The sequence below is a fragment of the Telopea speciosissima genome, chromosome 2, assembly GCF_018873765.1.
Source record: "Telopea speciosissima isolate NSW1024214 ecotype Mountain lineage chromosome 2, Tspe_v1, whole genome shotgun sequence".
NCBI lineage: Eukaryota > Viridiplantae > Streptophyta > Magnoliopsida > Proteales > Proteaceae > Telopea > Telopea speciosissima.
Window position 1 is genome coordinate 79,320,129 of NC_057917.1, and position 25,308 is coordinate 79,345,436.

The 25,308-nt window shown below is 37.5% G+C and overlaps 3 protein-coding genes, 1 long non-coding RNA gene and 1 other non-coding gene across 6 annotated transcripts; 2 read left to right on the forward strand and 3 right to left on the reverse strand.

The window, feature by feature from the left end:
• The first annotated feature begins 1,919 nt into the window (after positions 1-1,919).
• On the forward strand, positions 1,920-1,992 carry TRNAR-ACG. The gene has a single exon. It is a non-coding gene; the product is annotated as a tRNA-Arg (tRNA).
• A 4,341-nt stretch (positions 1,993-6,333) lies between these two features.
• LOC122649494 (probable UDP-arabinose 4-epimerase 2) lies at positions 6,334-13,645 on the forward strand. Of its 2 annotated transcripts, none has more exons than XM_043842678.1 (11): positions 6,334-6,419; positions 7,330-7,473; positions 8,267-8,391; positions 9,280-9,393; positions 9,495-9,602; positions 9,723-9,814; positions 11,594-11,735; positions 11,901-11,995; positions 12,552-12,681; positions 12,824-12,968; positions 13,056-13,645. In XM_043842678.1, the coding sequence occupies exons 2-11, from the start codon at positions 7,413-7,415 to the stop codon at positions 13,295-13,297; spliced, it is 1,254 nt and encodes a 417-aa protein (XP_043698613.1). In that variant the 5' UTR covers positions 6,334-6,419; positions 7,330-7,412; the 3' UTR covers positions 13,298-13,645. The 2 variants fall into 2 exon arrangements, with proteins under 2 accessions (XP_043698613.1, XP_043698612.1); XM_043842677.1 differs by lacking the exon at positions 6,334-6,419 and adding an exon at positions 6,543-6,677.
• On the reverse strand, positions 11,371-11,686 carry LOC122649497. Its single transcript, XR_006331298.1, has 2 exons — positions 11,561-11,686; positions 11,371-11,438 (listed from the first exon to the last, which is right to left on the reverse strand). It is a non-coding gene; the product is annotated as an uncharacterized LOC122649497 (long non-coding RNA).
• Positions 13,646-14,784: 1,139 nt separating the features above from the next.
• LOC122649496 (phosphatidylinositol-glycan biosynthesis class F protein-like) lies at positions 14,785-24,911 on the reverse strand. The gene is made up of 9 exons (XM_043842680.1): positions 24,672-24,911; positions 17,524-17,734; positions 17,362-17,427; positions 17,211-17,253; positions 16,885-16,939; positions 16,693-16,741; positions 16,093-16,160; positions 15,800-15,908; positions 14,785-14,966 (listed from the first exon to the last, which is right to left on the reverse strand). Exons 2-9 carry the CDS (start codon positions 17,707-17,709, stop codon positions 14,850-14,852), a joined length of 693 nt encoding a protein of 230 aa, XP_043698615.1. The 5' UTR covers positions 17,710-17,734; positions 24,672-24,911; the 3' UTR covers positions 14,785-14,849.
• LOC122649493 (pentatricopeptide repeat-containing protein At4g13650-like) lies at positions 19,353-21,355 on the reverse strand. The gene is made up of 2 exons (XM_043842676.1): positions 19,549-21,355; positions 19,353-19,460 (listed from the first exon to the last, which is right to left on the reverse strand). The coding sequence occupies exons 1-2, from the start codon at positions 21,158-21,160 to the stop codon at positions 19,444-19,446; spliced, it is 1,629 nt and encodes a 542-aa protein (XP_043698611.1). The 5' UTR covers positions 21,161-21,355; the 3' UTR covers positions 19,353-19,443.
• Positions 24,912-25,308: the final 397 nt, after the last annotated feature.

Below are 25,308 nucleotides of genomic sequence, written 5' to 3' on the forward strand. Positions count from 1 at the left end.
CCTTTGTGTTTGCATTTCTCTTAAAATCAGGCATTCATCTATGGCAGTAATGTTGTTCACACAGCAATGTTCGGTTATTATGTCCATGCTGGTGCATTGATACAAAGGCAGATGAGGTGCTATGGAGTAAAACCTGTGTCAAATTGACGCGGTTAAATTTAATGGACTGAGTTTTCCTTAAGCCACGGTGAATGGGAATACATTCACTGTCTGCGGGGCTTCAGATGCGCATTGAAGGGTATTTTGGGAAGTATACTAAAACCCTATAGGGGTGTGTGAACCTTAGAATGGTGTAGTGGATTTTCACTGTGTGGTGAAGAACTTTCTCCAAATTTAATTAGCAAATTTAGGCTGCTTTGGTATGATTTCTATTTAAATTTCAAGGGGTGTTTTCTATTTCAGAAATTGATTGGCTTGATTTTTGCACCTTATTTCAGTGAAATAGAAATTCTGAAATAGTGAGAAGCTGTTTTTAGAATTTTTATTTCATTTGATTTTGCTTGCTCTTGCTCTTGCTCTTGCTCTTTAATGAGCAAATGGATATTTTGATGGGTAAAGTGGTAATTTCATGTGAAAAATAAAACAAGATTTTTCTTCTTCTTCTAATGGTCTCACCACCACCACTTCCATATCACCACCACCCCCCTAAAAAGGAATGTCTAACTCATCTCTAATCTAATTAATATTTAAATGCCCTACTGCTTATAAATCAGAATGTGACCACTTCATAAGAAAATTAGAAATAGCTATAGGAAAAATATTTTTTTAGAGCCTTTGAAGCTTTATAATGTTGATTATGAGTATAGAGTTTCGTGCGTATCAGTGTTGGTCCTTTCTGGATTGCTTGCTGAATTGATGCCATCTTCTTCTCACCAAGAATTTGTAATGGAGAGTTTAAATCAGTCATTTGATATCATTTATTATGTCGATCGACCAGAAGAGTAGCCCGAAGAATTGAGATGGACAGCAGCATCTAATTAACATCATTACGATGATGGTAAACATTATTTTAATTTTCTAAAATCTCGTGACTCTTCTTCGTTTGCTGAAGAACACTTGGCTTATAGGGAGGGATCTATTTGATTTCTTAGAAAAATGTTTCATGGGGATGCTCTGTTTTACTCTCTCCGGTCTCCCACTGGTCATATTGAAGGAGATTTTTGTAGATGATCCAAAAGAATTAGGTGAAGGAAGAGTGAAATTAAAAAGCGTTGTAGTTCCTTTGTAAACTTGAGTTGTTAGGGGACACAATCGAATGGTCATGGCCAGATGAATGAATTTGACCCAGTATACATAGGTCAAGCAATTGAAATGATGTCCTCTCTTAAGTTTCTGGTTTATTAGCGTAGGTTTGCCTTTCCTGAATATCTTTAATAAATTGGATGGAGACAATAGAGGGGTCGAAATGACCAAATCCATAATATTTGACCGTGCATGAACCCCTTACTCCTTGGTTTAGCTAAACAAAACTATATTAATTATTATTAGCTACAAAAACAAATTCTTACCAAAGTTATTGAAGAAATCTCTAATTTTGTGCCAAGAAATGTCTAATGGCAAGAGATGATGCCATTATAGAAATTGGACTTAATGAGATTGTCTGAATGACAATGTAAGTATTTCTTCTGAGTATTCAAATATTTCTAGTTTATTGCCATAGGTTTGCCATTCTTGAAAACTACTATTGGTCTTTATTGATGGATTTTAGCATTATGTGGTTCATTGAGATAATCTTTTCTATCACTACTAAGTTTTAAACAACTCCCCTTTTTTTTTTGTATTCCTTCGGTTTTCTTTTCAATTAATTGTCTGCATTATTGTTCATTTCTAAATTAACTACATCATTGGTTTTTTTTTTTTTTTTGACCTTTCCTTTCTAGTAATTTTAAGTTTATTATAGTTCATAATGTTTAAACAATGACTCCGTGGCCCAATGGATAAGGCGCTGGTCTACGGAACCAGAGATTCTGGGTTCGATCCCCAGCGGAGTCGAATTTCTTGAAGTGGGTATCCCTGTTTTCTATACGTGTCCTGTCTTGTAGGAAATTGGTTCCCTTAGATAAACCATTTTTCGGTTTTCTGTGACAAAGTAGTAGACAGTAAACTAATTATTTGACATGTATAAGAAGAAGATGTAGACAAGGGCAGGTTGGGTAGAAGATGCATTGTAGGTTTTGGGTATGAATTAATGAAGATGGGTTGCAGGGTGGGGCGGGAATGCGCGCAAGGTGGCTGGAGGGGATATTCAGGGTCGGGTTAGGGTTGAGGCCTCAAGCTAAGCCTGGCACGGCACGAGCCCGACCCTGTTTTTAAGTTATACTATAATATATATATATTGATATATTATATATATTATAAACTTTAAATGTCATACATATTTTGTTATATAATATATTATATATGAAGATAATAAGTGATAATATATTTTATTATAGTATTATTTTATGTAAAATTGTTATTTTTCTCCCAGACCATGCCCAACTCAATTCAGTCCATGCATCTCTACCTTCCCCCACTCCATGATTAGGGTCAATCAGGGTCAGGGTTGGATTTTCAAGGCCCTGAGTCAGGGTCTGGGTCGGGTCTGGGCCCAATTAAGAGGAGTCGGGGTTGGGCTAGGATTTTGAAAAGCCCAACCCAATCCGACCCTATTGCAGCCCTAGTTTGACCCCATAAGAGTGCATTCGGGTCCAATACGTTATCAGTTACAGTTTCTATGACCATCGATCAAGCCTATTGTTGCTCCTGTTGCAGTTGTTGCTGCTGCTCCTGTAGTTAAGAAACCACTCTCTCTTCCCACTGCAATCCAATACCCATTATTTTCATCTTCCACTGTAATATACAAACGCCCATTTTCTCCTCCTACACACCTAGATCGAGCATTCTCTCAGATGTCTTGATACTCGATCTCCGACACAACTACCTCATCTGAGGAACGTTGAGGAGATGGATTTGGGTTTTGAAATGTAAAGGTAAAAAGGTAAAACTATAGTAATGAGGTACACGTAATATGACCATTTTTGAATGTTTGACTTCAACTAATTAAATCTTACAACCAAGAAAAAGAAAAAAAAAAAAAACCACCTACAACTAATTAACAGTTTTGGAAAGGGTTTATTTGTAAGTCCCACAATTGTTGAGAGAGGTTCATGTAAATGTTGAAACTACGGGGGTATATTGTTATTGTTTCAAACACCAGGGGTACTTGTAATTTGCTTCCCCAAAAAAAAAAAAAAAAAAAAAAAAATAGAGAACAAGTGATCTTGAAAGTAAAGAAGCAATCAATTTAGACTTGATAATGAAGCCATTATGAAGAGTAACCCAAGTTACGAAGTTGAAATGGGAACCGCACAACCGTACCAGTCAACAAACCTAGAGGATCAAGATCCGACTACAAGCTGCATTTAACAATATCTATTAATGGGCCTTATTTTTAGTTTGTTACTGGACCATATCTTGTAACATACACTTGAAGGGGTAGTACTGGCTTCAATGGGCACTATTTACCCATTAATATACTCTATCCTTATTTGAAGAGTGAGGGTAAGGGTATGGGTAAGAAGGATATGAGCGAAAGCATTTCTTCTTACCCTATGAGAACATGGGGAAGTTAATATTGGAATTTTTCTAAATATTGGTGTAGTCCCACATCGGTTGATAAAAAGAAAATCTTTTGGCTTATATATGTTTGTGATGTATTATCAAATGTTATGTTTAGAAAAGATTGTATGGTGCACTTGCGAGCGAGGACGGTTACTGTTTTACGTCCACGAAATCTGTCAGTTAGACATCAATTCTTTGATAGTTATAAGTGCCTGATTTATCTGACCTTGTTTGACTTAGGCTTTCTCTCTGTCCTCTTCCTCTGATATCAGATTTTTAACAAGTAATGGTGACAATTGCAAACCCGTACCCCTGGCCCAGGGGTGAACAACCCCAAATCACATAGAAGGAAAAAATAATACAATAACTCAACCATATATACCCTACCCCAATACCCCTTGGCACCCTGTTTTTTTTGTTTGGTAAGACTTGCCACCCTAATTGAAATCAGCCTGGTCCCATAAGAGTGCATTGTTTTAAAAGACGTTGGACCAGAAAACTTGACCATGGTTAGACCATTTGAACCATCAATCATTTTCCTAAAAGACCAGTTGGTTGAATGAGATTCTCCATTTTTGGAAGTAGATGCTTTTTTCAAGTGGTTGAATCCATTGCCCAATCCTTCTCTTTTGATTTGCAAAGAAAGGCCACCGACAACTAACCTACAAAAGAAAACAAAGAAGGTGTTCTGAGGTCATAATCTTTGGGACCGTTTATGGCCTCAATTTCTCTCATTCTTTTTAGTAATCTAAATGAATGAGTAAGAGAGAGCCTTATTGAGTCTCACCTAGAAAAGATTTTTACAAAAGGGAGAGGGTTTTTGAGTAAGCGATATAAAGGAGCGCGAGTTGGGCTCGCGTTCACGTATGAGAACGTGAGTTGCACTCGAGGAGCGCATCAATGAGATGTGGCAAAACAGTAACTTATAGTGGAGGCAATGATGTCATTTTATGTGAAGATATCCTACTCTAGGAGCTGTGAGAATCTTTTCCCATTACAGGCAAGAGATCTCTACTTGGTCGCAGAATGGTCTCTACACAAGTGTATGGGCCAATGGGTTAGCATGTCTAGGTATCTACCCAGGGGGCAGAGGCGTCATCTCACAGTACCCCTGTGAGAGAGCGTAGGAAACACCACCAAGTAGAGATCTTTTTCTTTTTCTTTTAATAAAGGTACTTATTTGTAACTAAGAATAAAGTTTTTAAAATTCTTGGAATCTCCACTTTGGATGAGGGTTCTACCTATCTTGGGAGTCCTTTAATAGCAATCAAAAACAAAACCCACAAAAAAAAAAAAGAAAAAAAAAGAAACAGGTTTTGTTTTGTTAATGAATTAACGAGTGGTGATCTGGGGAATGTACGGTTGATATGTTTGGTTTTTCCTTCAAAATGTTACAAAAGCTATCTATAATATATGGATTGATTCATCTTTCTCTAATGATATGGCATTGCCCTCTATCTCGATATGGTATGGTGTCTACCAACTTGGTTGCTAATTTTCTTGTTAAAAATGGTTGGGTTTCTATTTGACCTAATACCATACTGAAACTGGTTTAACCCGATCAAAAACGGACTGAACCAACAAATTGACACCTCTTCTAAACACACTTTTCCCCCCTCCCGGGAGTGTCTGGCTCCTCTCGTAAGACCTACCCCACCTCCCTCTCTCCTACCATAAACAAATAGGAGCAAATTGATCACCTTACCCCTGCCCAAACACTTGTCGAGGTGGGTCCACTTCTGTTTGTGTCTAGTGGGAGGGAAGGAGGTGAGGCAGATCATAGGAGAGGAGTCGGATTGCAAGATTGTGACCGTTCCACTTTATTGTTTGGAAATAGTTTCTGCTGTTCAAACTTCAAACACAAAATGATAAAATGATACAATACGTCAATACTGCATAGATCAGGATCGTCTCCAGGGAGCAGGGAACGCCCAGGGCGCTGCCAGCCGTTGGGTTGTACCGCACACATCCCTAGGCATGCACCGAGATGTGTGCGGCACAGCTCAACCACTGGATATCCCTTGACAGCACCCTGGGCGCACACCTCCCTGGAGACGAGCTAAATTCATGCTGCAGTGGCAAGATATGAACTATGACTTGCAAGTTGCAACCACTACTTTGGAATCTTTAGAAATGAGAATTGATAGACACATCTCCATAAGAAAATCATCCAGTCGGTAGAGTTTGCTGTCCTCATATAAATATGAATATCACTGTATGGTGATTCTACATTATGAAAGATTCCAAAGCAATGGTATCTGATAGTGGTCCATGGTCTTAACTTTAGAACTAAAATTCATTCCACCCTTCTCCCCGTCCAAAATTGGGTAGTTGGGTTTTGACCGACATGAAGATTCACATAAAACACACTGCAACCAAAAATAAAATAAAATAAAATAACGCACGTCACATCACATAACCTTTTTCTTTTTTTTTTGGTAGAACACATAACCCTTGCATGATTAGTACTAACAACATAGTTATTATTTAATCAAAAAATTATTATTTTACCCTTATAAATATTTATAAAAAATAAAGCAAATAATATGCAGATATGACAAAAAATTAAGAATAATTCTAGATTAAAAAAAGAGAGAGAACTTTCCAAGGAAAAAGAAAAAAGAAAAAAAAAAAGACGGCAAAGTCGTTGAAGTGATTCGCTGCATACAAGCTACAGCCTACCTCCTCCTCCGGCTCCCTGCCAACATGGGAAACTCGCGAAATAGAAATTTAGAAGAGCCTTCTTTTCTCTCTCAATTAAAACTCCCATCCCAAAGACCAGGAGTTGCTCTGAGAATCCCTCTCTTTATTTCCAGGTATTTTTTTAATTCTTACTTCTATGTAAGATTGTTGTCTTTGTTGTTCTTACTTAATGGGTTTCACTTTTTCTTTTGATGTAGTTCAGAATTCAGATATAAAAATTCCTTCTCTCCCCCAACCTATTCATTTCTTCTTTGAATTGGGATTTTGTGTCTGGGTTCTGGGCTATAATATAAGGCCTTTCTATCTTGAAGATTAGCTTTCTGGAGCTGTTTTTAATGTCTCCCAAGGACTTTAATGCTCTTTATTTTCAGGTTTTTTTTGTAAAAATTTAATTTTTGGATTTAAATTGTGTTGGGTTGTTGGTTTTCTTTGATATTGAGAGGTTTTTAATGATCATGTTTCATGGGTGTTTTCTCCTTCACTCTTTCTTTCTCTGAAATAGGGTTTGTTTGTTTCTGATCTTAATTCCTGCTTCCTCTTTTGCATGCATATTCATCGGAATTTTTTTTTAATTCCTCGATTTGGTTTGGGTCCCTGGTCTTCAAAATTGAATATTTTCGATGACCTTCGGTGGCTTTGGTTTCTGGGTCGAAATTTGGCTTTTTTAAAGAATTTGTCCGGTTCTGCTACTCTCTCCTTCTCTCTCTCTCTCTCATTGGGTCCCTTTTCCATGAATCTGAAAATTTTCTTTTGTTGGTTTAATTTGTGTTTTATCTCTCTTCCCTAATCCATAAATTTGAATTTCTAGAGTTTATCTTTGGTGAATTCTTACATTTTTGCTTTCTTTGAAAATTTTAAATTTGTATGCTTTTCTGCACCTCATCTCTCTGTCTCTTTTGTTTTCTCTCCTCGTTCTCTTTCCTTCTCTCACCCTCTTCTCTTTGCTGGTCATTACCAAAGAACATCTGGGGATTTTTCCCATCTTTGTTAATATTTATTTATTTATTTTATGGTGTGGTGTAGGTTCCGGCAAGAACACATTCGAGAGGGTCGAGTTTGAAGATAGGATTAAGTTTCTATAAATACTGTTTGAAGCAATTTTGCACATGCTAGGTCCCAGCAGGAACAGAGCTCAGCCGCGGACCAGCAGATCTTGGTCATTTTCAGGTGGGTTTTCTTATTCAGGGTGGATATTGCTTGGGATTCTCTCTCTCTCTCTCTCTCACTCTCTCCCTCCCCGTTTGTGTTGATGTTGCTTAATCTGGGTGAAGAAAATTTTATTAGTATCTTTTCACTTTAAAAAGCTACAATATTTGGATTTTTTATGGGGCTTGAGCAGGAAAGTGCTATGATCCTCAACCAAGAAGTTTATGCAATAATAAATAACAAAATGTAGACGCCATAGATAAAAGTCATTATTTCACACTATTTATTTCAAAATTGGTAGAGCTAGGAGTTGTTCTTTGTTGAGAATGTGAGTTGTTGCACCAGGGGTTTAGCAAGTATATATTAGTGGGGGCTGACATAAATTGCATCTTCTAGGGAAAAGTGAAAATTAGTGGATTCTAGTTTTTTTTAGGGAAAAATTTATGGTAACCACAGTTTGTGAAAAAGAAGTTGTAACTCTATTTTTTTGCTCTAATATAACACATTTCTTCTTTCAATGAGGGTAAAATCTTGTCATTTCACATGTGTATTCGAAAAGTGCACAAAACAATGACAGTTCTTGAGAATGACATAATGGTAATTCACTTTCAGATTATTTTGAAAATCCTTTTTTACCCCTGACTTAAAGAATTTTTGGGATTAAGACAAGGGGTAATCAAAAGAAGGTTACAACTTCTCAGTTCACCACCTTGGTTACAACAAGATGCTCCCTTTTTTAATAAATGAAAACTTTAGGTTGTGACATTTGCCTTTGTAGAATTATTAATGAACTTTTACTTTTCTACACATGCAGGAATGGATTATGCAGACTCAAAACGGAAGAGCAATTTTGCTGGAAAAATTCTTTTAGCTGCTTGTCTCACAGCTATGTGCATTATTATGCTCAAGCAATCACCTGGTTTTAATAGCCCAAGTGCTGTAAGTTCCTGGTTGACTGGTCTCATGTATCAACTAACACTTGTGCTGTTTTATATTTCTTACTATCTAATTCAACATTTTCATCACCTTAACGAAGCTCATGAAATTGATTTTTTATAATAGTTATATATTTTTCAAGCCTAGGGATTAGAGAACTGGAAGTGAGATATTAAGTGCGTATCTGTTGATTTGGATTGCTTTAAAAAAAGTGCTGACTTGAATGAAGTTTTATTAGATATGATATTATTTGTGTCCTGTCTGATGTCCATTAATCAATTGTTACTATAGTTAAGAATGTCTATGTGACTAAACATCTTATGTTCCTTTCTAAAGCTTAACATACTGGGGCTGATTGTTACTTTGCCTCTGGTTAGGTTCATTTGACCTTTTCAATTTTGGTGCAGATTTCCTATATTGTTTCATAAACCATGCATAAGCACCAACTTTAATGCTATGAATTGCTGTGCAACAAGGAACCTTGATTCCGTCCATTAGTTTCTGTTCAACTTTTAATGTTATGATCTTAATGCTAAGTGGGTGCATACTTAAGACAAAAAAATATTGCACTGTGAAATGTCCTGAACTTATATTTTACTACATCTAGAAGGAGAATCATTAGATATTCCTTGTTGCTTTGTCCTTTATTTGTTTTTGACAGAATTACTTCTGAAATTTGATAAATGGGTTTGTTATGTTTGGAACATGTGGAATTATATCTACAACATTACCATGTGTATCTCTATAAGCACATACATATTTGTTGCACTTACTTCAGGATGTGTAAAATGCTTTTCATGAATGGAATGGTTTCATTTTCCTTCTTTCCACCTTTTTCTTCTCCATCTCTTAGATTTTGTTGTCTTTGTTCTTCTATTTTTCTGCCTCCAGTTTTCCCACCATGAACCAGGTGTAACACATGTTCTAGTAACGGGAGGAGCTGGCTACATAGGTTCACATGCTGCACTTCGACTTTTGAAGGATTCACACCGTGTGACTATAGTGGTAACTATCATTCATAAAGAATAGAATTTAATCATTTCAAGCAAGAGATGCTAAATATCTAAAATTCCATGTAGCAATATTTATCCTTGTCATTTTGCCAGGACAATCTCTCCCGGGGAAATCTTGGTGCTATTAAGGTTCTTCAGGAACAATTTCCAGAACCAGGGCGATTTCAGTTCATATATGCCGATTTGGGGGATGCTAAAGCTGTATCCTAAACACATCAGTTATATGCTACTTCATTTAACCAAAAAAAAAAGAAAATATTCTAGGCTACCTTTTGCATTTAACAGGGGAGCTAGAACATCTTTCCTTAATTAATCACACAGGTGAACAAGTTATTTGCAGAAAATGCATTTGATGCTGTGATGCATTTTGCAGCTGTCGCTTATGTTGGGGAAAGCACACAAGAGCCTCTAAGGTATGCTTTACACATTTTCTATGTTAAATCCCATCTAACATCAGTTGGAAAGAATCTTTCTCTTTGATATAATTTCGAGCTTCCATGGGTGCTAATAAGCATGTTCTGAAAATGGTTTTGACAGTTTAATTACCAGAAGTGTGGAAATGTCAATAAGAGATTAGATTTAGTAGTTGTTGTATAAATTTGACATAGTAATTGACTCATTGAATCTAGTGAATCTTTTATTTGGGAATCTCAAATATTGGGCTGGTGAGAATTGAGCCCATAGTTGATTGGTAACTAAGTGTGACTCGGCTCTGAGTTTTCTTATTCTGTTTTACATGCACCTCTTCTTGGCAACAATGTTGACTTGCACATTGGCGTTGAAGTCATTAGTCTCTGTGCCAGCCCTAGCTGTCCTGAATTTGGGATTCGGAACAGCTTCCTAATTTGATGGAGTTGGCTAGTGATTTCTTTAGGAATAAAGGAAAAGTATGGGAAGAGTTGGTGAAAAAAAAAAAAAAATGGTTCTAACTGTATTTAGAATCAATTGGGTTATTGATTTGTTTTGGGAGAGGTTGTTAATGGGTTAATTTGGATCTTGGAAAAGTTGTGCTTTTTTATCACAGGAAGAATGATAGTCTGCCTGGGTTAATGTTAGCTAATTTTCAGCCTCAATTTTGTGCTTATCCTCTGGACTTTGGTCTTGTTTCAGAAAGTTAGGAATCTCAGAGTGGCAATTCTTCTTAACCACAGGATACTTTATGTCAATGAAGGTTATGAAATGGTTAGAGGGGTCAGTATTTTAGGGCTTTTGCATTAACTGATTTTAGTTAGGAGAAAGTTGCAGTCTAAAATGGCATTCTAGTTAGGAGAAAGTTGCATTCTAAAATGCCAGATTACCTTTTCAGAGTGTCCTTATTGATGTTTTAATTTGATTAGTTAGGACAGAAAAGTATTTAATTTGATTAGTTAGGCCAGAAAAGTATGCTGCTCCATCATAGAATCTAGAATTCTTAGCATACAGAGTTTTGATACTACATTATGTTCTAAGTTCTGTGTTTGTGCTCCATGGATTATCATAACAACTTCAATTCTATAACATACAGAGAGTTTTGATACTATATTATTTTCTTTCTTCTTCTTCTCTATATTTTATGTATCATATGGTTCAACTAGATATGCAATTCCATTGTAGCTTCTAGATTTTCTTGCTTTTATGCTGTGAATTCTTGGATATGTCTCAACATTTTGGCTTGAGCTGTGTGGATCCTTTCCATAAACATAAATACATTTCCAGTGTGCTGCCTTGGTCATCTAGGCGGGCGCTTGGGTTACCTTGATCGTCTTGCGTCCTCCTCTCCCCCAAACACCTTGGGTTGTCTAGAAGCTATGATAACTAGGAATCCCCATATCTAGGGAAAGTTTTTATTCTACACAAAATTTTTTTTCCTTAGTATATTTTATTTGTTGTCAGCATGTGTTTACAGAATGGTTCTGTATGTAAACCCAGAAATTCGAATATTGTTTGGTTCTTTGAGCTTTTTAACATTTGAGTACACTCAAATATTTCCTTTTTGTGTGAATTAAATTTTGGAGGGAATGTTTGAATTCCATATTCACCCCTTTTAAATGCTGACTCCTTTTTTTGGGCTTTTTAAATGCATCTCCGCTTGCTATATGTTTCTTCCAACTTAATATATTTCACTTGAAACTGAACTAAAATTTGCAGCTTCAGTGAGAAAGTTGTACAGATCCTGGCACTTATTACAAATGTCATCTTCGATTATGTTGCAGATATTATCATAATATTACATCAAATACCTTGGTAGTGTTGGAGGCAATGGCTGCTCATGGTGTGAAGACATTAATCTATTCTAGTACATGTGCAACATATGGAGAGCCTGAAAAGATGCCCATTACTGAAGGAACTCCTCAGGTTAGAGCTTGTTCACTTGTGCTTCTGTTAATTTTGATAGGTGTCTTTTTTTCTTGTGTTTTGATATATGAAAGTAAGAAAAGTGGAAACATGAATGCTACTGGTTTTGTGAGTTGTTTGAAGTTGCATTATTGCAGAACTAATTTTCATTATGCATAATTGCAGGTTCCTATTAACCCATATGGAAAAGCCAAGAAGATGGCCGAGGATATCATCCTTGACTTCTCAAAAAATTCAGACATGGCAGTCATGATATTGAGGTTGGTTTTTTTTTGTCTCTATGTGGATGCATGATATTGAGATTAGTTTCGGCTTGTCTCTATCAAGATGTGTATTGTGTAAACCTCATTGTCATTAAGAGCTTATTCGTCGAGATGGTTGTTCTTTTCTGTGTAACAACATACCAATTTCTGATTTCTGTTTGGGCTGTGCCTGTCATTGAGGAATGAGGATTGGTATGAAAAGTGAAAACTGCTTACAATTCTGGGTTTTATTGCCCTACTTAAAAAGGGATGGCCCAAGCGCAAAATGTGACCATGTCAAGGTAGTGCTAACTGTAATTTTGTCAAACTTGGTGTCAAGCCTTCAAGTGTTGGTTTTGCTTGCATAGCTAAGTGCAGCTTTCCAGGTCTCTTCTTGTCAGTCATGCTTTGAGACGTTTGGCCATATTCGTTTAAAATTATGGCAGTTTCTATATAATCTGATTTTATGAACCAACAAATTTCTGCTAGTTTTATTTCTGAATTTTTGAGCGAGTATAGTAGTTTAGCCCAGACATTTGGACTGAGTCAATTTTTCTTTATGCAAAAATTTCAGATATTTCAATGTTATTGGTTCAGACCCGGAAGGAAGGTTAGGAGAATCTCCCAGACCTGAATTGCGAGAGCATGGTCGGATATCCGGGGCTTGTTTTGATGCTGCACTAGGGGTCATTCCTGGGCTAAAGGTGGACTAATCACAATTTCTTTTTACTGTGTCCTCCTCATGCTCCAGTTTTATGATATACTAATCATATCTTGTTGGTTTCCTGTTAGGTTCATGCTCCAGTTTTATGATATACTAATCATATCTTGTTGGTTTCCTGTTAGGTTAAAGGAACAGACTATAAAACACCTGATGGAACATGCATCAGAGACTACATTGATGTCACGGATCTGGTTGATGCTCATGTCAAAGCTCTGGCCAAAGCCACACCTGCGAAAGTTGGTATCTACAATGTCGGCACAGGAAAAGGTACTAGAAACAACTTTCATGTTATAAGCTCATTTTATTAGAGTGAGTTTTCGTGTTTTTATAATTTTGTTCCATTTCTGTGAGCAGGTAGGTCCGTAAATGAATTTGTAGATGCATGTAAGAAGGCCACAGGGGTGGACATCAAAGTCGAGTTTCTTAGCCGTCGGCCTGGTGATTATGCTGAAGTGTATAGTGACCCATCAAAGATCTACCTTGAGCTCAACTGGACTGCCCAATACACGGATCTTAAAGAGAGTTTGCAGATTGCATGGAAATGGCAACAGAAACACCAAAATGGCTATGGGTCACCCTTGGCTATGGATTCTTAAATACATCACAGTTCATTTCATCACAATAATAGAACGGACATGGCATGGTTGTCACGGAGTTGAGTTCTGACTTTGTGCCGACATCCATTTCTTACCATAGAAGAGTTGTTTGATTTTGAGGCAGGTTAAGATTAGTCTTTCCAGGGCGGACAAGGGGGAGGGAGGGGTTATTATAGTTGCAGTCCATTTATTATTCTTATGTGAAAATAGAAAAGCTCAATAATAATTCATCTTACCGGTATAGTTTCTTACTAACCCATTATTGTTACAGAAGCATTTCCATTTTCTCAACGTGGATTTGCCATTTCTTTGGACTTGAGAATGAAATCCTTATTTCTGGTACTGTTAGCTCCCTTGGTGTGATGGTCGCTCTCTCTCTCACACACAACAACAGCGACATATAAAAAGACTGCAACCTTATTTCCAAGACCTACTTATTTGAACTATTTATTTCATCTTTTATTTTTTTTTTTTAGAACAAAACAAAAATGTTTAAGAATTCTAAATCAGGTAATTTAATAGCAACAAATGAGTCATTACAAATTTTGTTATTCAATAAGGTTGTGTTTGGTATGTATTTTTGGAATACATTTTTAGTCAATTTTTCATTTTCGGACAAAAAAAATTAATTGTTTTTATCATCCAAGATTGTGAAATCAACATAGAATGCACTACAAAAATGCATGCCAAACACAGCTTAAGTTTCTTTGCGACCCTCAAAAAGACAAAAATAAGCTTCTCCCTGGCCACACGAATTTAGAAAATGCGAATCTGAAATAGGATTTCCAAAATCGGATAGGAACCAGCAGCACTGATTGATTTCGATTAAGCCTGATTCTATATTCAATGAGCCCGACCGAGTTAGGCCAAGTCCAGGCTAGTTTGGCTGATTCTGGCCGAATCTGAGCAATTCTCAATTGAATGAAAGTGAAGTGAATTCACTAATCCAAAGGTTTAGAAGTGAATTGAATGAAAAAGAAGCAAACTCAACAAATTTTCATTTTTCTAATCAAACCTTGGGAAAGTTCCCTCTTAATTGTGTTTTTTTTCCTTCAATTGAGATATAGTTCACTTTACCAACCAAAATTCTATTTCACTTTATGCTTACCAAATGTGGCCTAAATCATAGGTTTTAATTTGGGCATTAGGCATTACCCAATTACCCCTAATAAAGGGGAAAAGACTGCTACTTGGTCGCATGCGATGCACGACACATGAACCAAGACATAGGATCATGCAAAATGACCACCATACCCCCCATGGAAAAGACAGAAATCTCTGAGGATGCGGCGATCATTTTGCGCGGCCCTATGTCTAAGTTCAGGAGTCGCACACCGCACACAACCTGTTAGTGTTCTCTTTCCCAAAAAGTATGTACGAAAGAACTAGAACGGTTCTTGGTTTGTATCATTTTCCCATTGCTCGAGCTCTTACATTGTTGATAAAAGTGGTTACCACATGCAAACTTCAAGAACACTCCCATCCAATAAGTTTGTCTCGAGTGGAAAGAAAAAAAAAAAAAGGAAGAATGCTTAGACAGTTACTCTTTAGGTTAGTCTCCTTTGAGATGCTGCTGTCTTCCACCATACATTAATGTGAAACCCAGAGATAACACCATTCCAGCCAAATAACCGGCCACTGCTCCATAGGTAACACAGATTGGCCATTCCTGCAAAATTATAATAACAGTGTTCAATTTTGGGAATAATAATAGCAACGAATAGCTTAGCTTTATCAATGTTGAAAAACTGGAATGGTGTGTTATAATGCAAGTTGGGGCACTGAAAAGCTTAATGCTTTAGAAATCTATTTTGAACATATTTTTTTTTGGGTTTCGGGGGGATCCTCACTAGGTTGAATCAAGGATCAAGTTTTCATAACAAGCAGAGTTGATATGAGCCATGAGTAGTCCAACCTCAGTTTCAACTTGAATGATTATAGCACCTTAGAGAATATGAAAGATGAGACGAGCACTCTTTATTCATCTGGAATTAAAATTTGTAATAGTTACAAAAAGGTTCCTAACCGAGTAACATGTCTTTGAATACTGCACAGTCTATATAACGTCATAGCTTCATACTCGACCTGGTTGATTTATCTTACATCATATTATCTGGATTTCTATTGAGCAGATCAACTCCTGTAGACATTAAATTTCCCCCCTTTTTTGGTGGTAAAGAAACTCATCTAAAGATTGATTCAAAAATCTAGTCAGCTGATGAGAGTGACCCGGTAGAGCTTGCCTAGGATTCTTGTGAGTTTACTAGCACATCTCCATGAAGGCGTTTCTTTCTACTATAGGTATGCCTAGATTCATCTCCCAAACTTTCAAACTATATTTTCTATTTCTTTACAGTAACCACGACAGGATTAAAATTACAATAAAAAATGAACCGAGGAGGTGAACATGGCTGCTAGAGTTAACACGGAGCAGAAATAAGGAATTACAAATCTAGTTAAAGAAACATCCCAAAAATAAAACTAATAAAAACATAATATTACCTGCCATGGTCTTTCCCAATCAAGGGGCATAGGCCAAGCCCCAAACCAAGCTCCAATAGCAGCTCCATGTGCGGGTATACAGATCATATAATCAAGAACTCCAGCTGGCCTGACAATGAATCATATCATAAACACCATGTAGTAAATTACATCTGATTACTGGGAATATACAAGCAGAAGAACCTGGAAAATAGTTTGAACACTAGCATATGACCCTACTAATTGCCATTTATTGCTTTGCACCTAGAGATGGATCACCAGAAAAACTAGGTGGGGGGGGGGGGGACACTTACTTGGAGTATGCAAACAACCGTTGCCAATCCTTCCATGATGAACCAAAAACAGAAGCCGCAGGGACAAACTGCAAGGAACACACTGCACTAACTTCCAAAGGAAGGGGATTGTATATTTGGCAAATTTCCTAATAGATAAGCTTTAAATATTTGAATCTACATTCAGATAAGCAACTATAAACAAAGAAACCAGGGAAGCATGAAAGAGCTCAAATTGAGAAAGTAACATTCATTATGTTCTATACATGTTGACAATCACCATGCATCAGTGTCAATGTGTCATTTCACTGAGTAGAGTTGCAGTGACTCGCTTGACCTGATATTTAAAGACGAAAGGCCAGCACCATGAACATTAGAACTTGTAAAAGCTAACATATAAAGTTAGCATTGCCTATGAAATCTGGTTAATGTAACATAACAAGTTCTTAACCATGACTCTGAGAATTTCCATGATTAACCCACATGAATTGAACCTAACACATGACATCAAACACAAGTTTAAGGGCTCTCTTCAGGTTCTTCAAAACATTTCTTAGTGGATGAATCTTGCAAGGATTTTGGGAAAGAAAATTAAAAGGGATGTAAAGGTTTGATACTTACGGTGAACAAGGACATTAAAAGGGACCAATTAATGGTCCTCTTCATGTACCTATATCCAAGTGGAAAGTGTACAGTCGTTAATACATATAGTAAAAAAGAATAAAAGAAATTAAGATAATGAGATTTACATGCACCAGTAATTCCCAGCTAACTCTCTGATGATTGTGCCTGAGTGCAAGTAATGTCACTTACTGACTTCCAACTGGTGCACCCAGAACAATAGCTCCAAATGTATTCAGAAGAGCCCCTAAGAAGCAGAAATGCTTACATTAAGGTATTACAAGTATAAAGAACGCAGAAATCATGCATTTCTCATCACACATTGAAGGGTATAAGAAGAACAGAAATTTATGTATTATACAATTATTAAATAGACAGATAAAAAAAGATGCAAATAATATCAAAAAAATTTTCCGGCTTGGCCAAAAAAAAAGTTCATGGCACTTGTGTCAAATACATGCTATGCAAACAGAGAGAGCTCTGAAACTCATATTTTTGGAAATCAAGTTCAGACCCACCAGCGGGAAGCCCCAGCAAACCTCGCACAACCGCCTGGAGGAACTGTTAAGCCATTACTAACCCCGAATTAAGTTCTCATCAAATGCTGGGAACAGAAAACAAGAATCAATCAAGTAAAACAAAACCAATAACATGTTCAATTTAACTCACTGAGCATTGCTCCGGACTCCACCGAAAGAGACTGTAAAGTATTATAACAAATGGACACTCAATAATCTGCAGAAATATCAAATTCGAGGAATTCTAAATCAGAATTTTGAACAAGCAAGACTGAGTCAGGATGAGGTTGATAAGGTGATGCTAGCTTCATACCCAGATCAGATAGAGTGTCCGAGCAGGATCAGAAACGAGATCAACAGCGTAGACGTTATGGGCAAACCAAAATGCCACTGCTAACCCTAATCCACAGATCAAGTGTAACAGAAACGCATTCTTAAACGACACCACTACCTCTCCATTTCGGGCCGTTTCAGCTTTACCACTCGTTGCAAGAGTCATGGCCAAGAGAGAGAGCGCAGAGAGAGTTGCGCGCTGTGTAAATCTCCTTTTCTCCTGTCGATACCAAAGAACCCAGTTAGTTATATTAGGTGGGTATTGAGGGGAACAAAAAAGGCAAGAGAATGCTACCGGTCGTGTAGCCCCTACACCAGCATGGGGTCAATGACAATGCATACAGAAGCATTGGTTCGGATGGAGTTTTGGATTTCATTGGGGCTGAGCAGTCTTTTCGTGCACTCATGTGTATGGGCGTATGAACCACACCGCCGGTTGGCGATTGCTGGGTTGTATTGAATGGCTATTGAAAAGTGAGTCTAGTCAGCTCTTCCAAGACAGGGAAACGGTGGGGGTTGATCTTGATCAGGTCACCTTTAGTATCTGCATGCAGTCATACTGGATTGATTGGCCAGGGTTTAAAATTGTTTAAATCCATGACTGATGATTACTCCTTTGAACCTGTGGCTGAGCACTATGCCTGCATGGTTGACTTGCTTGGCCAGGCAGGGAGGTTAGAAGAAACTTATTGACTGGTGATGAGAATGGAAATCAAGGCCAATCTAGGAACATGAAGTGCATTGCTTAGGGAATTTCAGATGCACAGAAACTTAGAACTGAGGAAGTTAGCTGCTGAGAAGCTTTCCAAATTTGAACCTCATAAGACTTCAAATTATGTGCTCTTGTGGAACATACATGCTGAGGCGGGTTGATGGGGAGAGGTGGAGAGACTAAGGATGTTCATGAAAGATGAGGAGTGGAAAAGCAACCTGGTTGCAGCTGGATTGAGGTGAAGAATCAAGTGCATGCATTCATCTCTGATGATCCAGCACTACCGAGGTTGGTAGATATTTGTATGACAGTGAAAAATCAAACAGGAACAATGGAAAACATAGGCTATATGCCCAACATCAAATTTTCCCTGCTTGACTGTGGATGAGGGATTTCTTCTGAATCCTCTTCCTTCATAGATGTGCTTCAAATCCATATATGGTATTTCTGTTAAGCTCTTTACTTTCAAGAAGCATTTTGTACTTCTGGAGAATTGTAAAATTCTTGTAAAGTTTTTTATTTTATTTTTTTATAAATTGTTAAGTGTAAATATCATGGGGCATTGGGGTTAAACCCCTTTTGTTTTAGTGGAGTTAAAGGTATACATATGCTAGAACACATTGGGCTACCAATAATCTTTACATGTACAAACTCCATGAAAGAAATGATGAAATCGATTTGAGTCTCTCAAAACTATTTGACAATCCTCAATCTTTGAAATCAATTTAAAGGCAACATGGCAGTTCCCACAACACCGTTGATTTTGCATGATCCGGATAGGAGAACCTTTGACAGTAGTTATCAGTCCAAATGCAAGTGCCAACTTTTCACTATGGTGTTGGAGAGAATACTCTTTCTGTTCTGGTTCAAGATAATGCAAAACCATGTTTACATTTGGAACATACCCTGCTTCCTTCAGTTTGGTATTGAGCTCATCCAATTTTGAGTATATAAAGGGGGTGAGAGGGTGAGACTTATCTTCCATATAGAACACATGGGTCATTCCTTTGACCTCAATCCAGCTTTGAGAAGGTTGCCTTCTTAATTTTTTATTCCTCATCATCATCAAAACATCGGCCTTGTAGTCCCACATGCCCATTGAAGCATGAATGCTTGACAGAAGAATATATGCAGAAGGATCCTCTGGCTTCATCTGCAAGATCTTCTCTGCTGCAAATTTTCCCATCTTTATGTTTCCTTGGACCCTACAGGATGCAAGCAAAGCTTCCCAAATCATGACGTCAGAATCAGACGGTATAGAGTTAATGAACACCATGGCATCATCAAGCCTACCAGCTCGACCAAGCAGACTAACAATTGAGGCATAGTGCTCCATTTTAGGCTTCAAATTGTAATCTATGGTCATGGATTTGAAGTATTCATATCCCTCATTGACCAGACCGATGTTGCTGCAAGAAACTAGAACTCCAAGTAAAGTGAAGTTGTCAGGTTGGAAGCCTTCCATTTTCATAATGTGAAACCGTTCAAGAGCTTCTTTTCCAAAGCCGTGCTGTGAAAGTGCTGCAATTATAGCATTCCATGAGATAGTGTCTCTCCTACTCATGGAATTAAAGAGCCTCAAAGCAATATCTATATCCCCACACTTTGCATACATTGCAATAAGAGAATTTCTGACTGAAAGATCCTCGCAGTACCCCATCTTGATAGTCCTTGAATGGAGCTGATTGGCTACAGACAGGCTTGCAATTGTAGAGCATGCCTTTATTGCACAGGTGATAATGAATACAGGCAAGCTAAGACCTGTGAGACACATTTTCTGAAACAAAAAGAGGGCTTCTTCTCCAAAACCAGTCTGTGTGAAACAAGATAGTAATGCCGTCCATGAGATAGCATCTCGAACCTCCATGCCCTGAAAAACAATTTTTGCCTTTTTAACATCCCCCCACCTACCATAGAATGTAATAATTGAATTACCAACTGCAACATCTGAGATGAAACCCTTTCTTATGGCAAATCCATGGACCTCCTTTCCAGACACCATTTTCTCTAGACCAGAACAAACACCAACAACCCCAGCAACTACAAATGGATCAACCGGTATCTTCTCCACCACCATCCTACGGAAAACATTGATAGCTTCCACATAGAGCCCATTATTCAAGTAAGCAACTAACAATGAAGTCCAAGAAACGACATCCTTTTGATCAAGCCTCAAAAAGATCTTGATTGCTTCGTCAATTCCCTCACACTTACCATACATGTCAACTAGAGAACTTCCCAGCTGACAATCAACTTCAATCCCAAGCTTTAATAAACAGCCATGCACTTGCTTTGCCTGGTTAAGTCTTGTGGGCTCATTAAAGACCTTTATTAGACTAAAAATGGTAACACCTAGAGGCCAAATCCCATTTCTAATCATGTCTTTGAAGAGAATAAATGCAGCATTCTTGAACTCTGGATGCATATGGTTGGCAAAACCAGTGACCATGGAAGTCCAAGTTACCACATCTTTGTCTTCGGTCTGAGCAAAGACCTTCCATGAGCTCTCAATTTGCCCAAACTTAGCATACATGTGAACAAGTGTGCTAGCTATAAATGTGTCAGATTCAAACCCATATTTAACAGTCGCACAGTGAATTTGCATCCCAGTTTGCAGGTCTTTTGTATGAGTACACCCTTTAAGAATGCTTCCAAAAGTGAAGCAGTTAGGAATGCATCTATCTTCTTTTCCTTCTCCATTGTTGTGTTTTTGCATTCTTCTAAAGAGAGCTACTGCCTGTGTCAATTTCCCCATGTGGGCATAACCAGAAATCAAGTTAGTCCATGAGACTACATTTGGTTCAGTCATTTCACCGAACAGTGTCCGGGCATCCTCGATTGAGATGCGTTCAGTGTAAGCATGGATGATATTGTTGCAAAGAAAGATGGATTGGAGAAAACCCATCTTCAAAGACAACCCATGAACGGCTCTCACATCAATAGATTGGCGTTTGAGCAGGAAAGAGAGCTTCTCTTCCGCCAGATTGAATGCTGAATTGAAGACTTCGGAGCATCAGATGAGACGTGATCAATTGGATTCAAGTACCAATTTTGACCTACGGATGGCCGTTATTCTACTTAGTGGCTAAAGTTCAAATGTAGGACACAGATCTCGATAAACTGTATGTCAACCGTGCACGTTTGATGCACTGTATATTTCCATTCGAAAGGATTCAAATTCTTCTTCCAGTGTTGATGAGGTCCGAACTATTTTTATCGTCTACGGTTCCTGTTCGGTATAGTTCTTACAATTCTTTAACAAGGGGGGCGAAATGACCATTCCACCCCCTGACCGAACACTCTGTCGGATGGAATCCATCCCCCCTCTTGTTAGAGGACTGTAGGAACTATACTGAGCAGCGAATCATAGACGATAAAAATTCCTTCTTTTTCATAGGGGGTAGAGTTGGACTTTCCATTCTTAACTTTGAGTTGGAACTTGGGACTAGTAGTTGGCCCAGCCCTCCGCCCCCCCACCCATTTTTTTTCTTTTTTGTATGTGGTAGGCTATTAAGATCACAGTGCAAATAATCTTGTGATTGCAACCTAACCATGGATGTAAATCATGGTATCAAATCCTGTATCGGTCACGTTCGATATCATTTGTATTGAACAGTATCAGTTCCAAATCGGCTGTAAATTCAAAAAACAGTACTTTTTTGTTTGATACCAACAATATGTGTCTCAATATCGGTCATGGGCAATACCGATACCTAAAACCATGAACCTAAACCATATTCGATAGTACATGCACATGTTCTTAATAAATAACTACCCAAGTTTTGTGATACATATAGCTCGATTAGGGACTGAGTTTTTCTTAAGCCATGGTGAAGAAGAATTTCCCTCATTGAAGGCATTAAAAAGGTGGGATATATGTCAATGGCTTGAAGAGTATTTCGGAACTTCAAGTAATGATGATCTAAAATTGTGTGTCAATCCTTCAAAGTGGTCCGTGGGTTAATGAAAACTTTCCCCTACCTCTGAACTTAGGATGGATAAGTAGGAAATAAATTACACGAAGTTAACATGGTATGTTAAATTGGGCTCAATTTTTAGTTTTTTCTGGTAGATCCTACTATATTATATTCTAGAGGTGAGGTGGGGGAATGTGAACGAAGAGGCTCGAACTTAAGACCTCACACACTCTGCCGAGATGGGCTCAAATTTTATTCATTGGTAGATCAAATTCCATTCTTAATGGATTTTTTTTTTTTAGTAGAAATCCCTAATGGAGTCGGTCACTTTGAAAATAAAACTTGTGAAAATTCACAAATTGACAGATACTATATGATTGAATTCTGCTTTAAAATTGGATGAGAGTCCAATCTAAATTATATCCAATGTTTTAACCAAAAAAATGAAAATGTTTGGAATTCTTTCACATGTTTTGAAATGGGTAAATGGTCCTATTATATACCTTGACACCTTGTTTAAGTGTTCCATATTCATAATAATCCATGTTTCATTCCAAGGATATGAAGGATTAAACATTTTCATAACTCTTATAGACCACACGTACAAGAACTAAGGTAATATTGTTTCTTCAAAGTGATTGTCTAGAATCTTGTTTGGAATAAATTTGATTTTGGAGTGCTTAATGTCTTGCTATTTGAACGGTGTTCCCTAATCCCTTCTCGTGGGTGAATGGTTTTTTTCCCTTAAATTTGGTTTCATATCCTAAGAATCACTTCCTTTTATTCTTGAGTGCTTCTTGTTGTAAAGTGGTGAAGTGGAAAATTGAAACCTTCTTTTAATTGTCCCTTGTCTTATTTCAAAAATTTATTTAAGATAGTGATTATAAAGAATTTTTAAAATAATTTAAAAGTGAGTCATTATCAAAAGTTGAGTACACATATGAAATGACAAGATTTACCCTTTTTAGAAGAAAAAAATGTGTGATATCAAAAGGGCAAAAAAATAAAGTTATAACAAATTTTACTAGACGATATTATAAAAACGCGTGATAAACCCAAAACAAAGGGGCGAGACTCTAAATTTGGAGAGTATCCACTACCAAGGCCATTCACTGCACTAATTATAGATTGAAATCAACAATTCAAAATTGAAATTACCTGTTTCTTCCTTAAAACAAAGGGAAAAATAAGAAGAAAAGAAAAAAAAAAAATTTGAACAGAGGAACTGAAATTGTCTGTCATTGAATATTTGAATTCCACTTTCGGTTTGGCTAGTAGAAAAGTAATTCGGTCTGTTGATATTCTGTCCCTATAAATGAATGTGAAATTGTATTCTTTTCGCTGTTGACTAATCAGAATTTCCACTATTGAAGGCACTAGGAGCCGCAAAGTAGTTGGGAATTTAAATTCTTCCCTTTTGTGTTCTTCAGTAGGATCTCCATAAGATTTTCCTGATTCCTGAAATCTGAAGCTTCACTGGGTATGTTTCAATTCAAGTAGCACAAGGGACCTACACAGAGAAAACAGACAAGCAACAGAGAGAGACAGAGAGACCACTGTTCTAAACTATAAATCTAATTTCTATATGGTCAGAAACTATGATAGGTTGTGCTTGAAAATGAGTTTATAGATCACTTCTACAAACACAATTATTTCAATATTAGATTGGTTCCTATCAAATGTGGGATCCACATTGTAAACAATTACAGGGAAAAAAATTAGTAGTTGATAGAACTGTTCCTCTTTGTATCTAAATGCATGTCACAGTGATTTGTTAACAATAATATCAGTACCTGTGCACAGATATGTATGATGCTCCAATGGGAAATGGGATCCACTAAATGGGTGTACCCAGTACACAAGGCTCCTGGCATAACTGCGGGGTCTGGGGAGGATCATAATGTAGCCAGCCTTACCCCTGTTTTCGCAGAGAGGTTGTTTCCAGACTCGAACCCATGAGGCCATGACCAGTTGGTCACAATGGAGCAACCTTTACCATTGCACCAAGGCCCACCCTCTAATTCACCTATACTGGATACAATGATTAGTAAACTTTAGATTAGGGGAGAAATATCAGAAAAGAAAAACTTAATCTATATACAAAATCAATACAAAAAAATGAGGATTAAAGCTTTATTAGAACAAAGAGACCCATTCCATTAGATTGTTGTGTTTGGTATGCATTCTTAGAATACATTCTGGCTGTAGAACTCATTCTGACATTTTCTTGCTTAAGAACGTGTTCTAGTCTTCTAGACCACCGAGAATCTATTCCAAGAATACATACCAAACACACAGCCCAGAGGCATTGATTTCAATATTACCTCATAAAAGAAAGAAGATGTAGCTAGAATAGGATTACCTTCCAGTCCATGAAGAGAGCCATTGGCCCAATTAAGCTCCTGGCATCATTCCACTCAGCAATGGAAATCAGCCTTCACAAGTTGTAGTAGTTCTGGGATTTTTGGCATTTTGATTAATCCTTCAGAGTGTATGTATGAGAAAGAGAGAGAGAGAAGGGGGAGGGGGGGAGGGAGGTTGAAGGGCTTAAGGTAGCAGGGGACCCTTCAGTCCAAGACAAGACAGCAAAGAAGAGACTCAGGCTCCTGCATCGTTTGATCAAAAACACATCCATTAAATCCCAGTGAAGTTGATGTGTTCATGAACCAACGAGTCAGCAGCAGAGATCAGCTCAAACACCATCTTGGTTGAACTGAAGAGACTCCTACTCTGCAACTCTATAACCGATTAATGAGTATAAAGAAAAGAGAGAGATGAGTTTTGAGTGCTCATTACTTGGATTTATAGATACAGAGAATTTGAAAGCCAAGCCGGTGGTTGCAGTCACATTTTTCCTCCTTTTCTCTCGTTGCTTTGCCTCCTTATTCCTTAACAGATTCTTCTACTTTTCAAAGAAAGCCAAAAATAAAGGTAGGCGCCTCTTTTCTTCTTGTTGATTCTTTGTGTGTAGCTCTTCAGCCTTGTTTTCCAGAGAGGCTATGCACATTATTTGTTTGTAAGTGCAAAAGAGTGAAGCGCAAAATATATTCCCAACAAAAATGGATAGAAATTGGGGAAAAATATATCCATCATGCCTTGCATTTTTAACCATTTGGATTTATTACTTAGGAAGGAT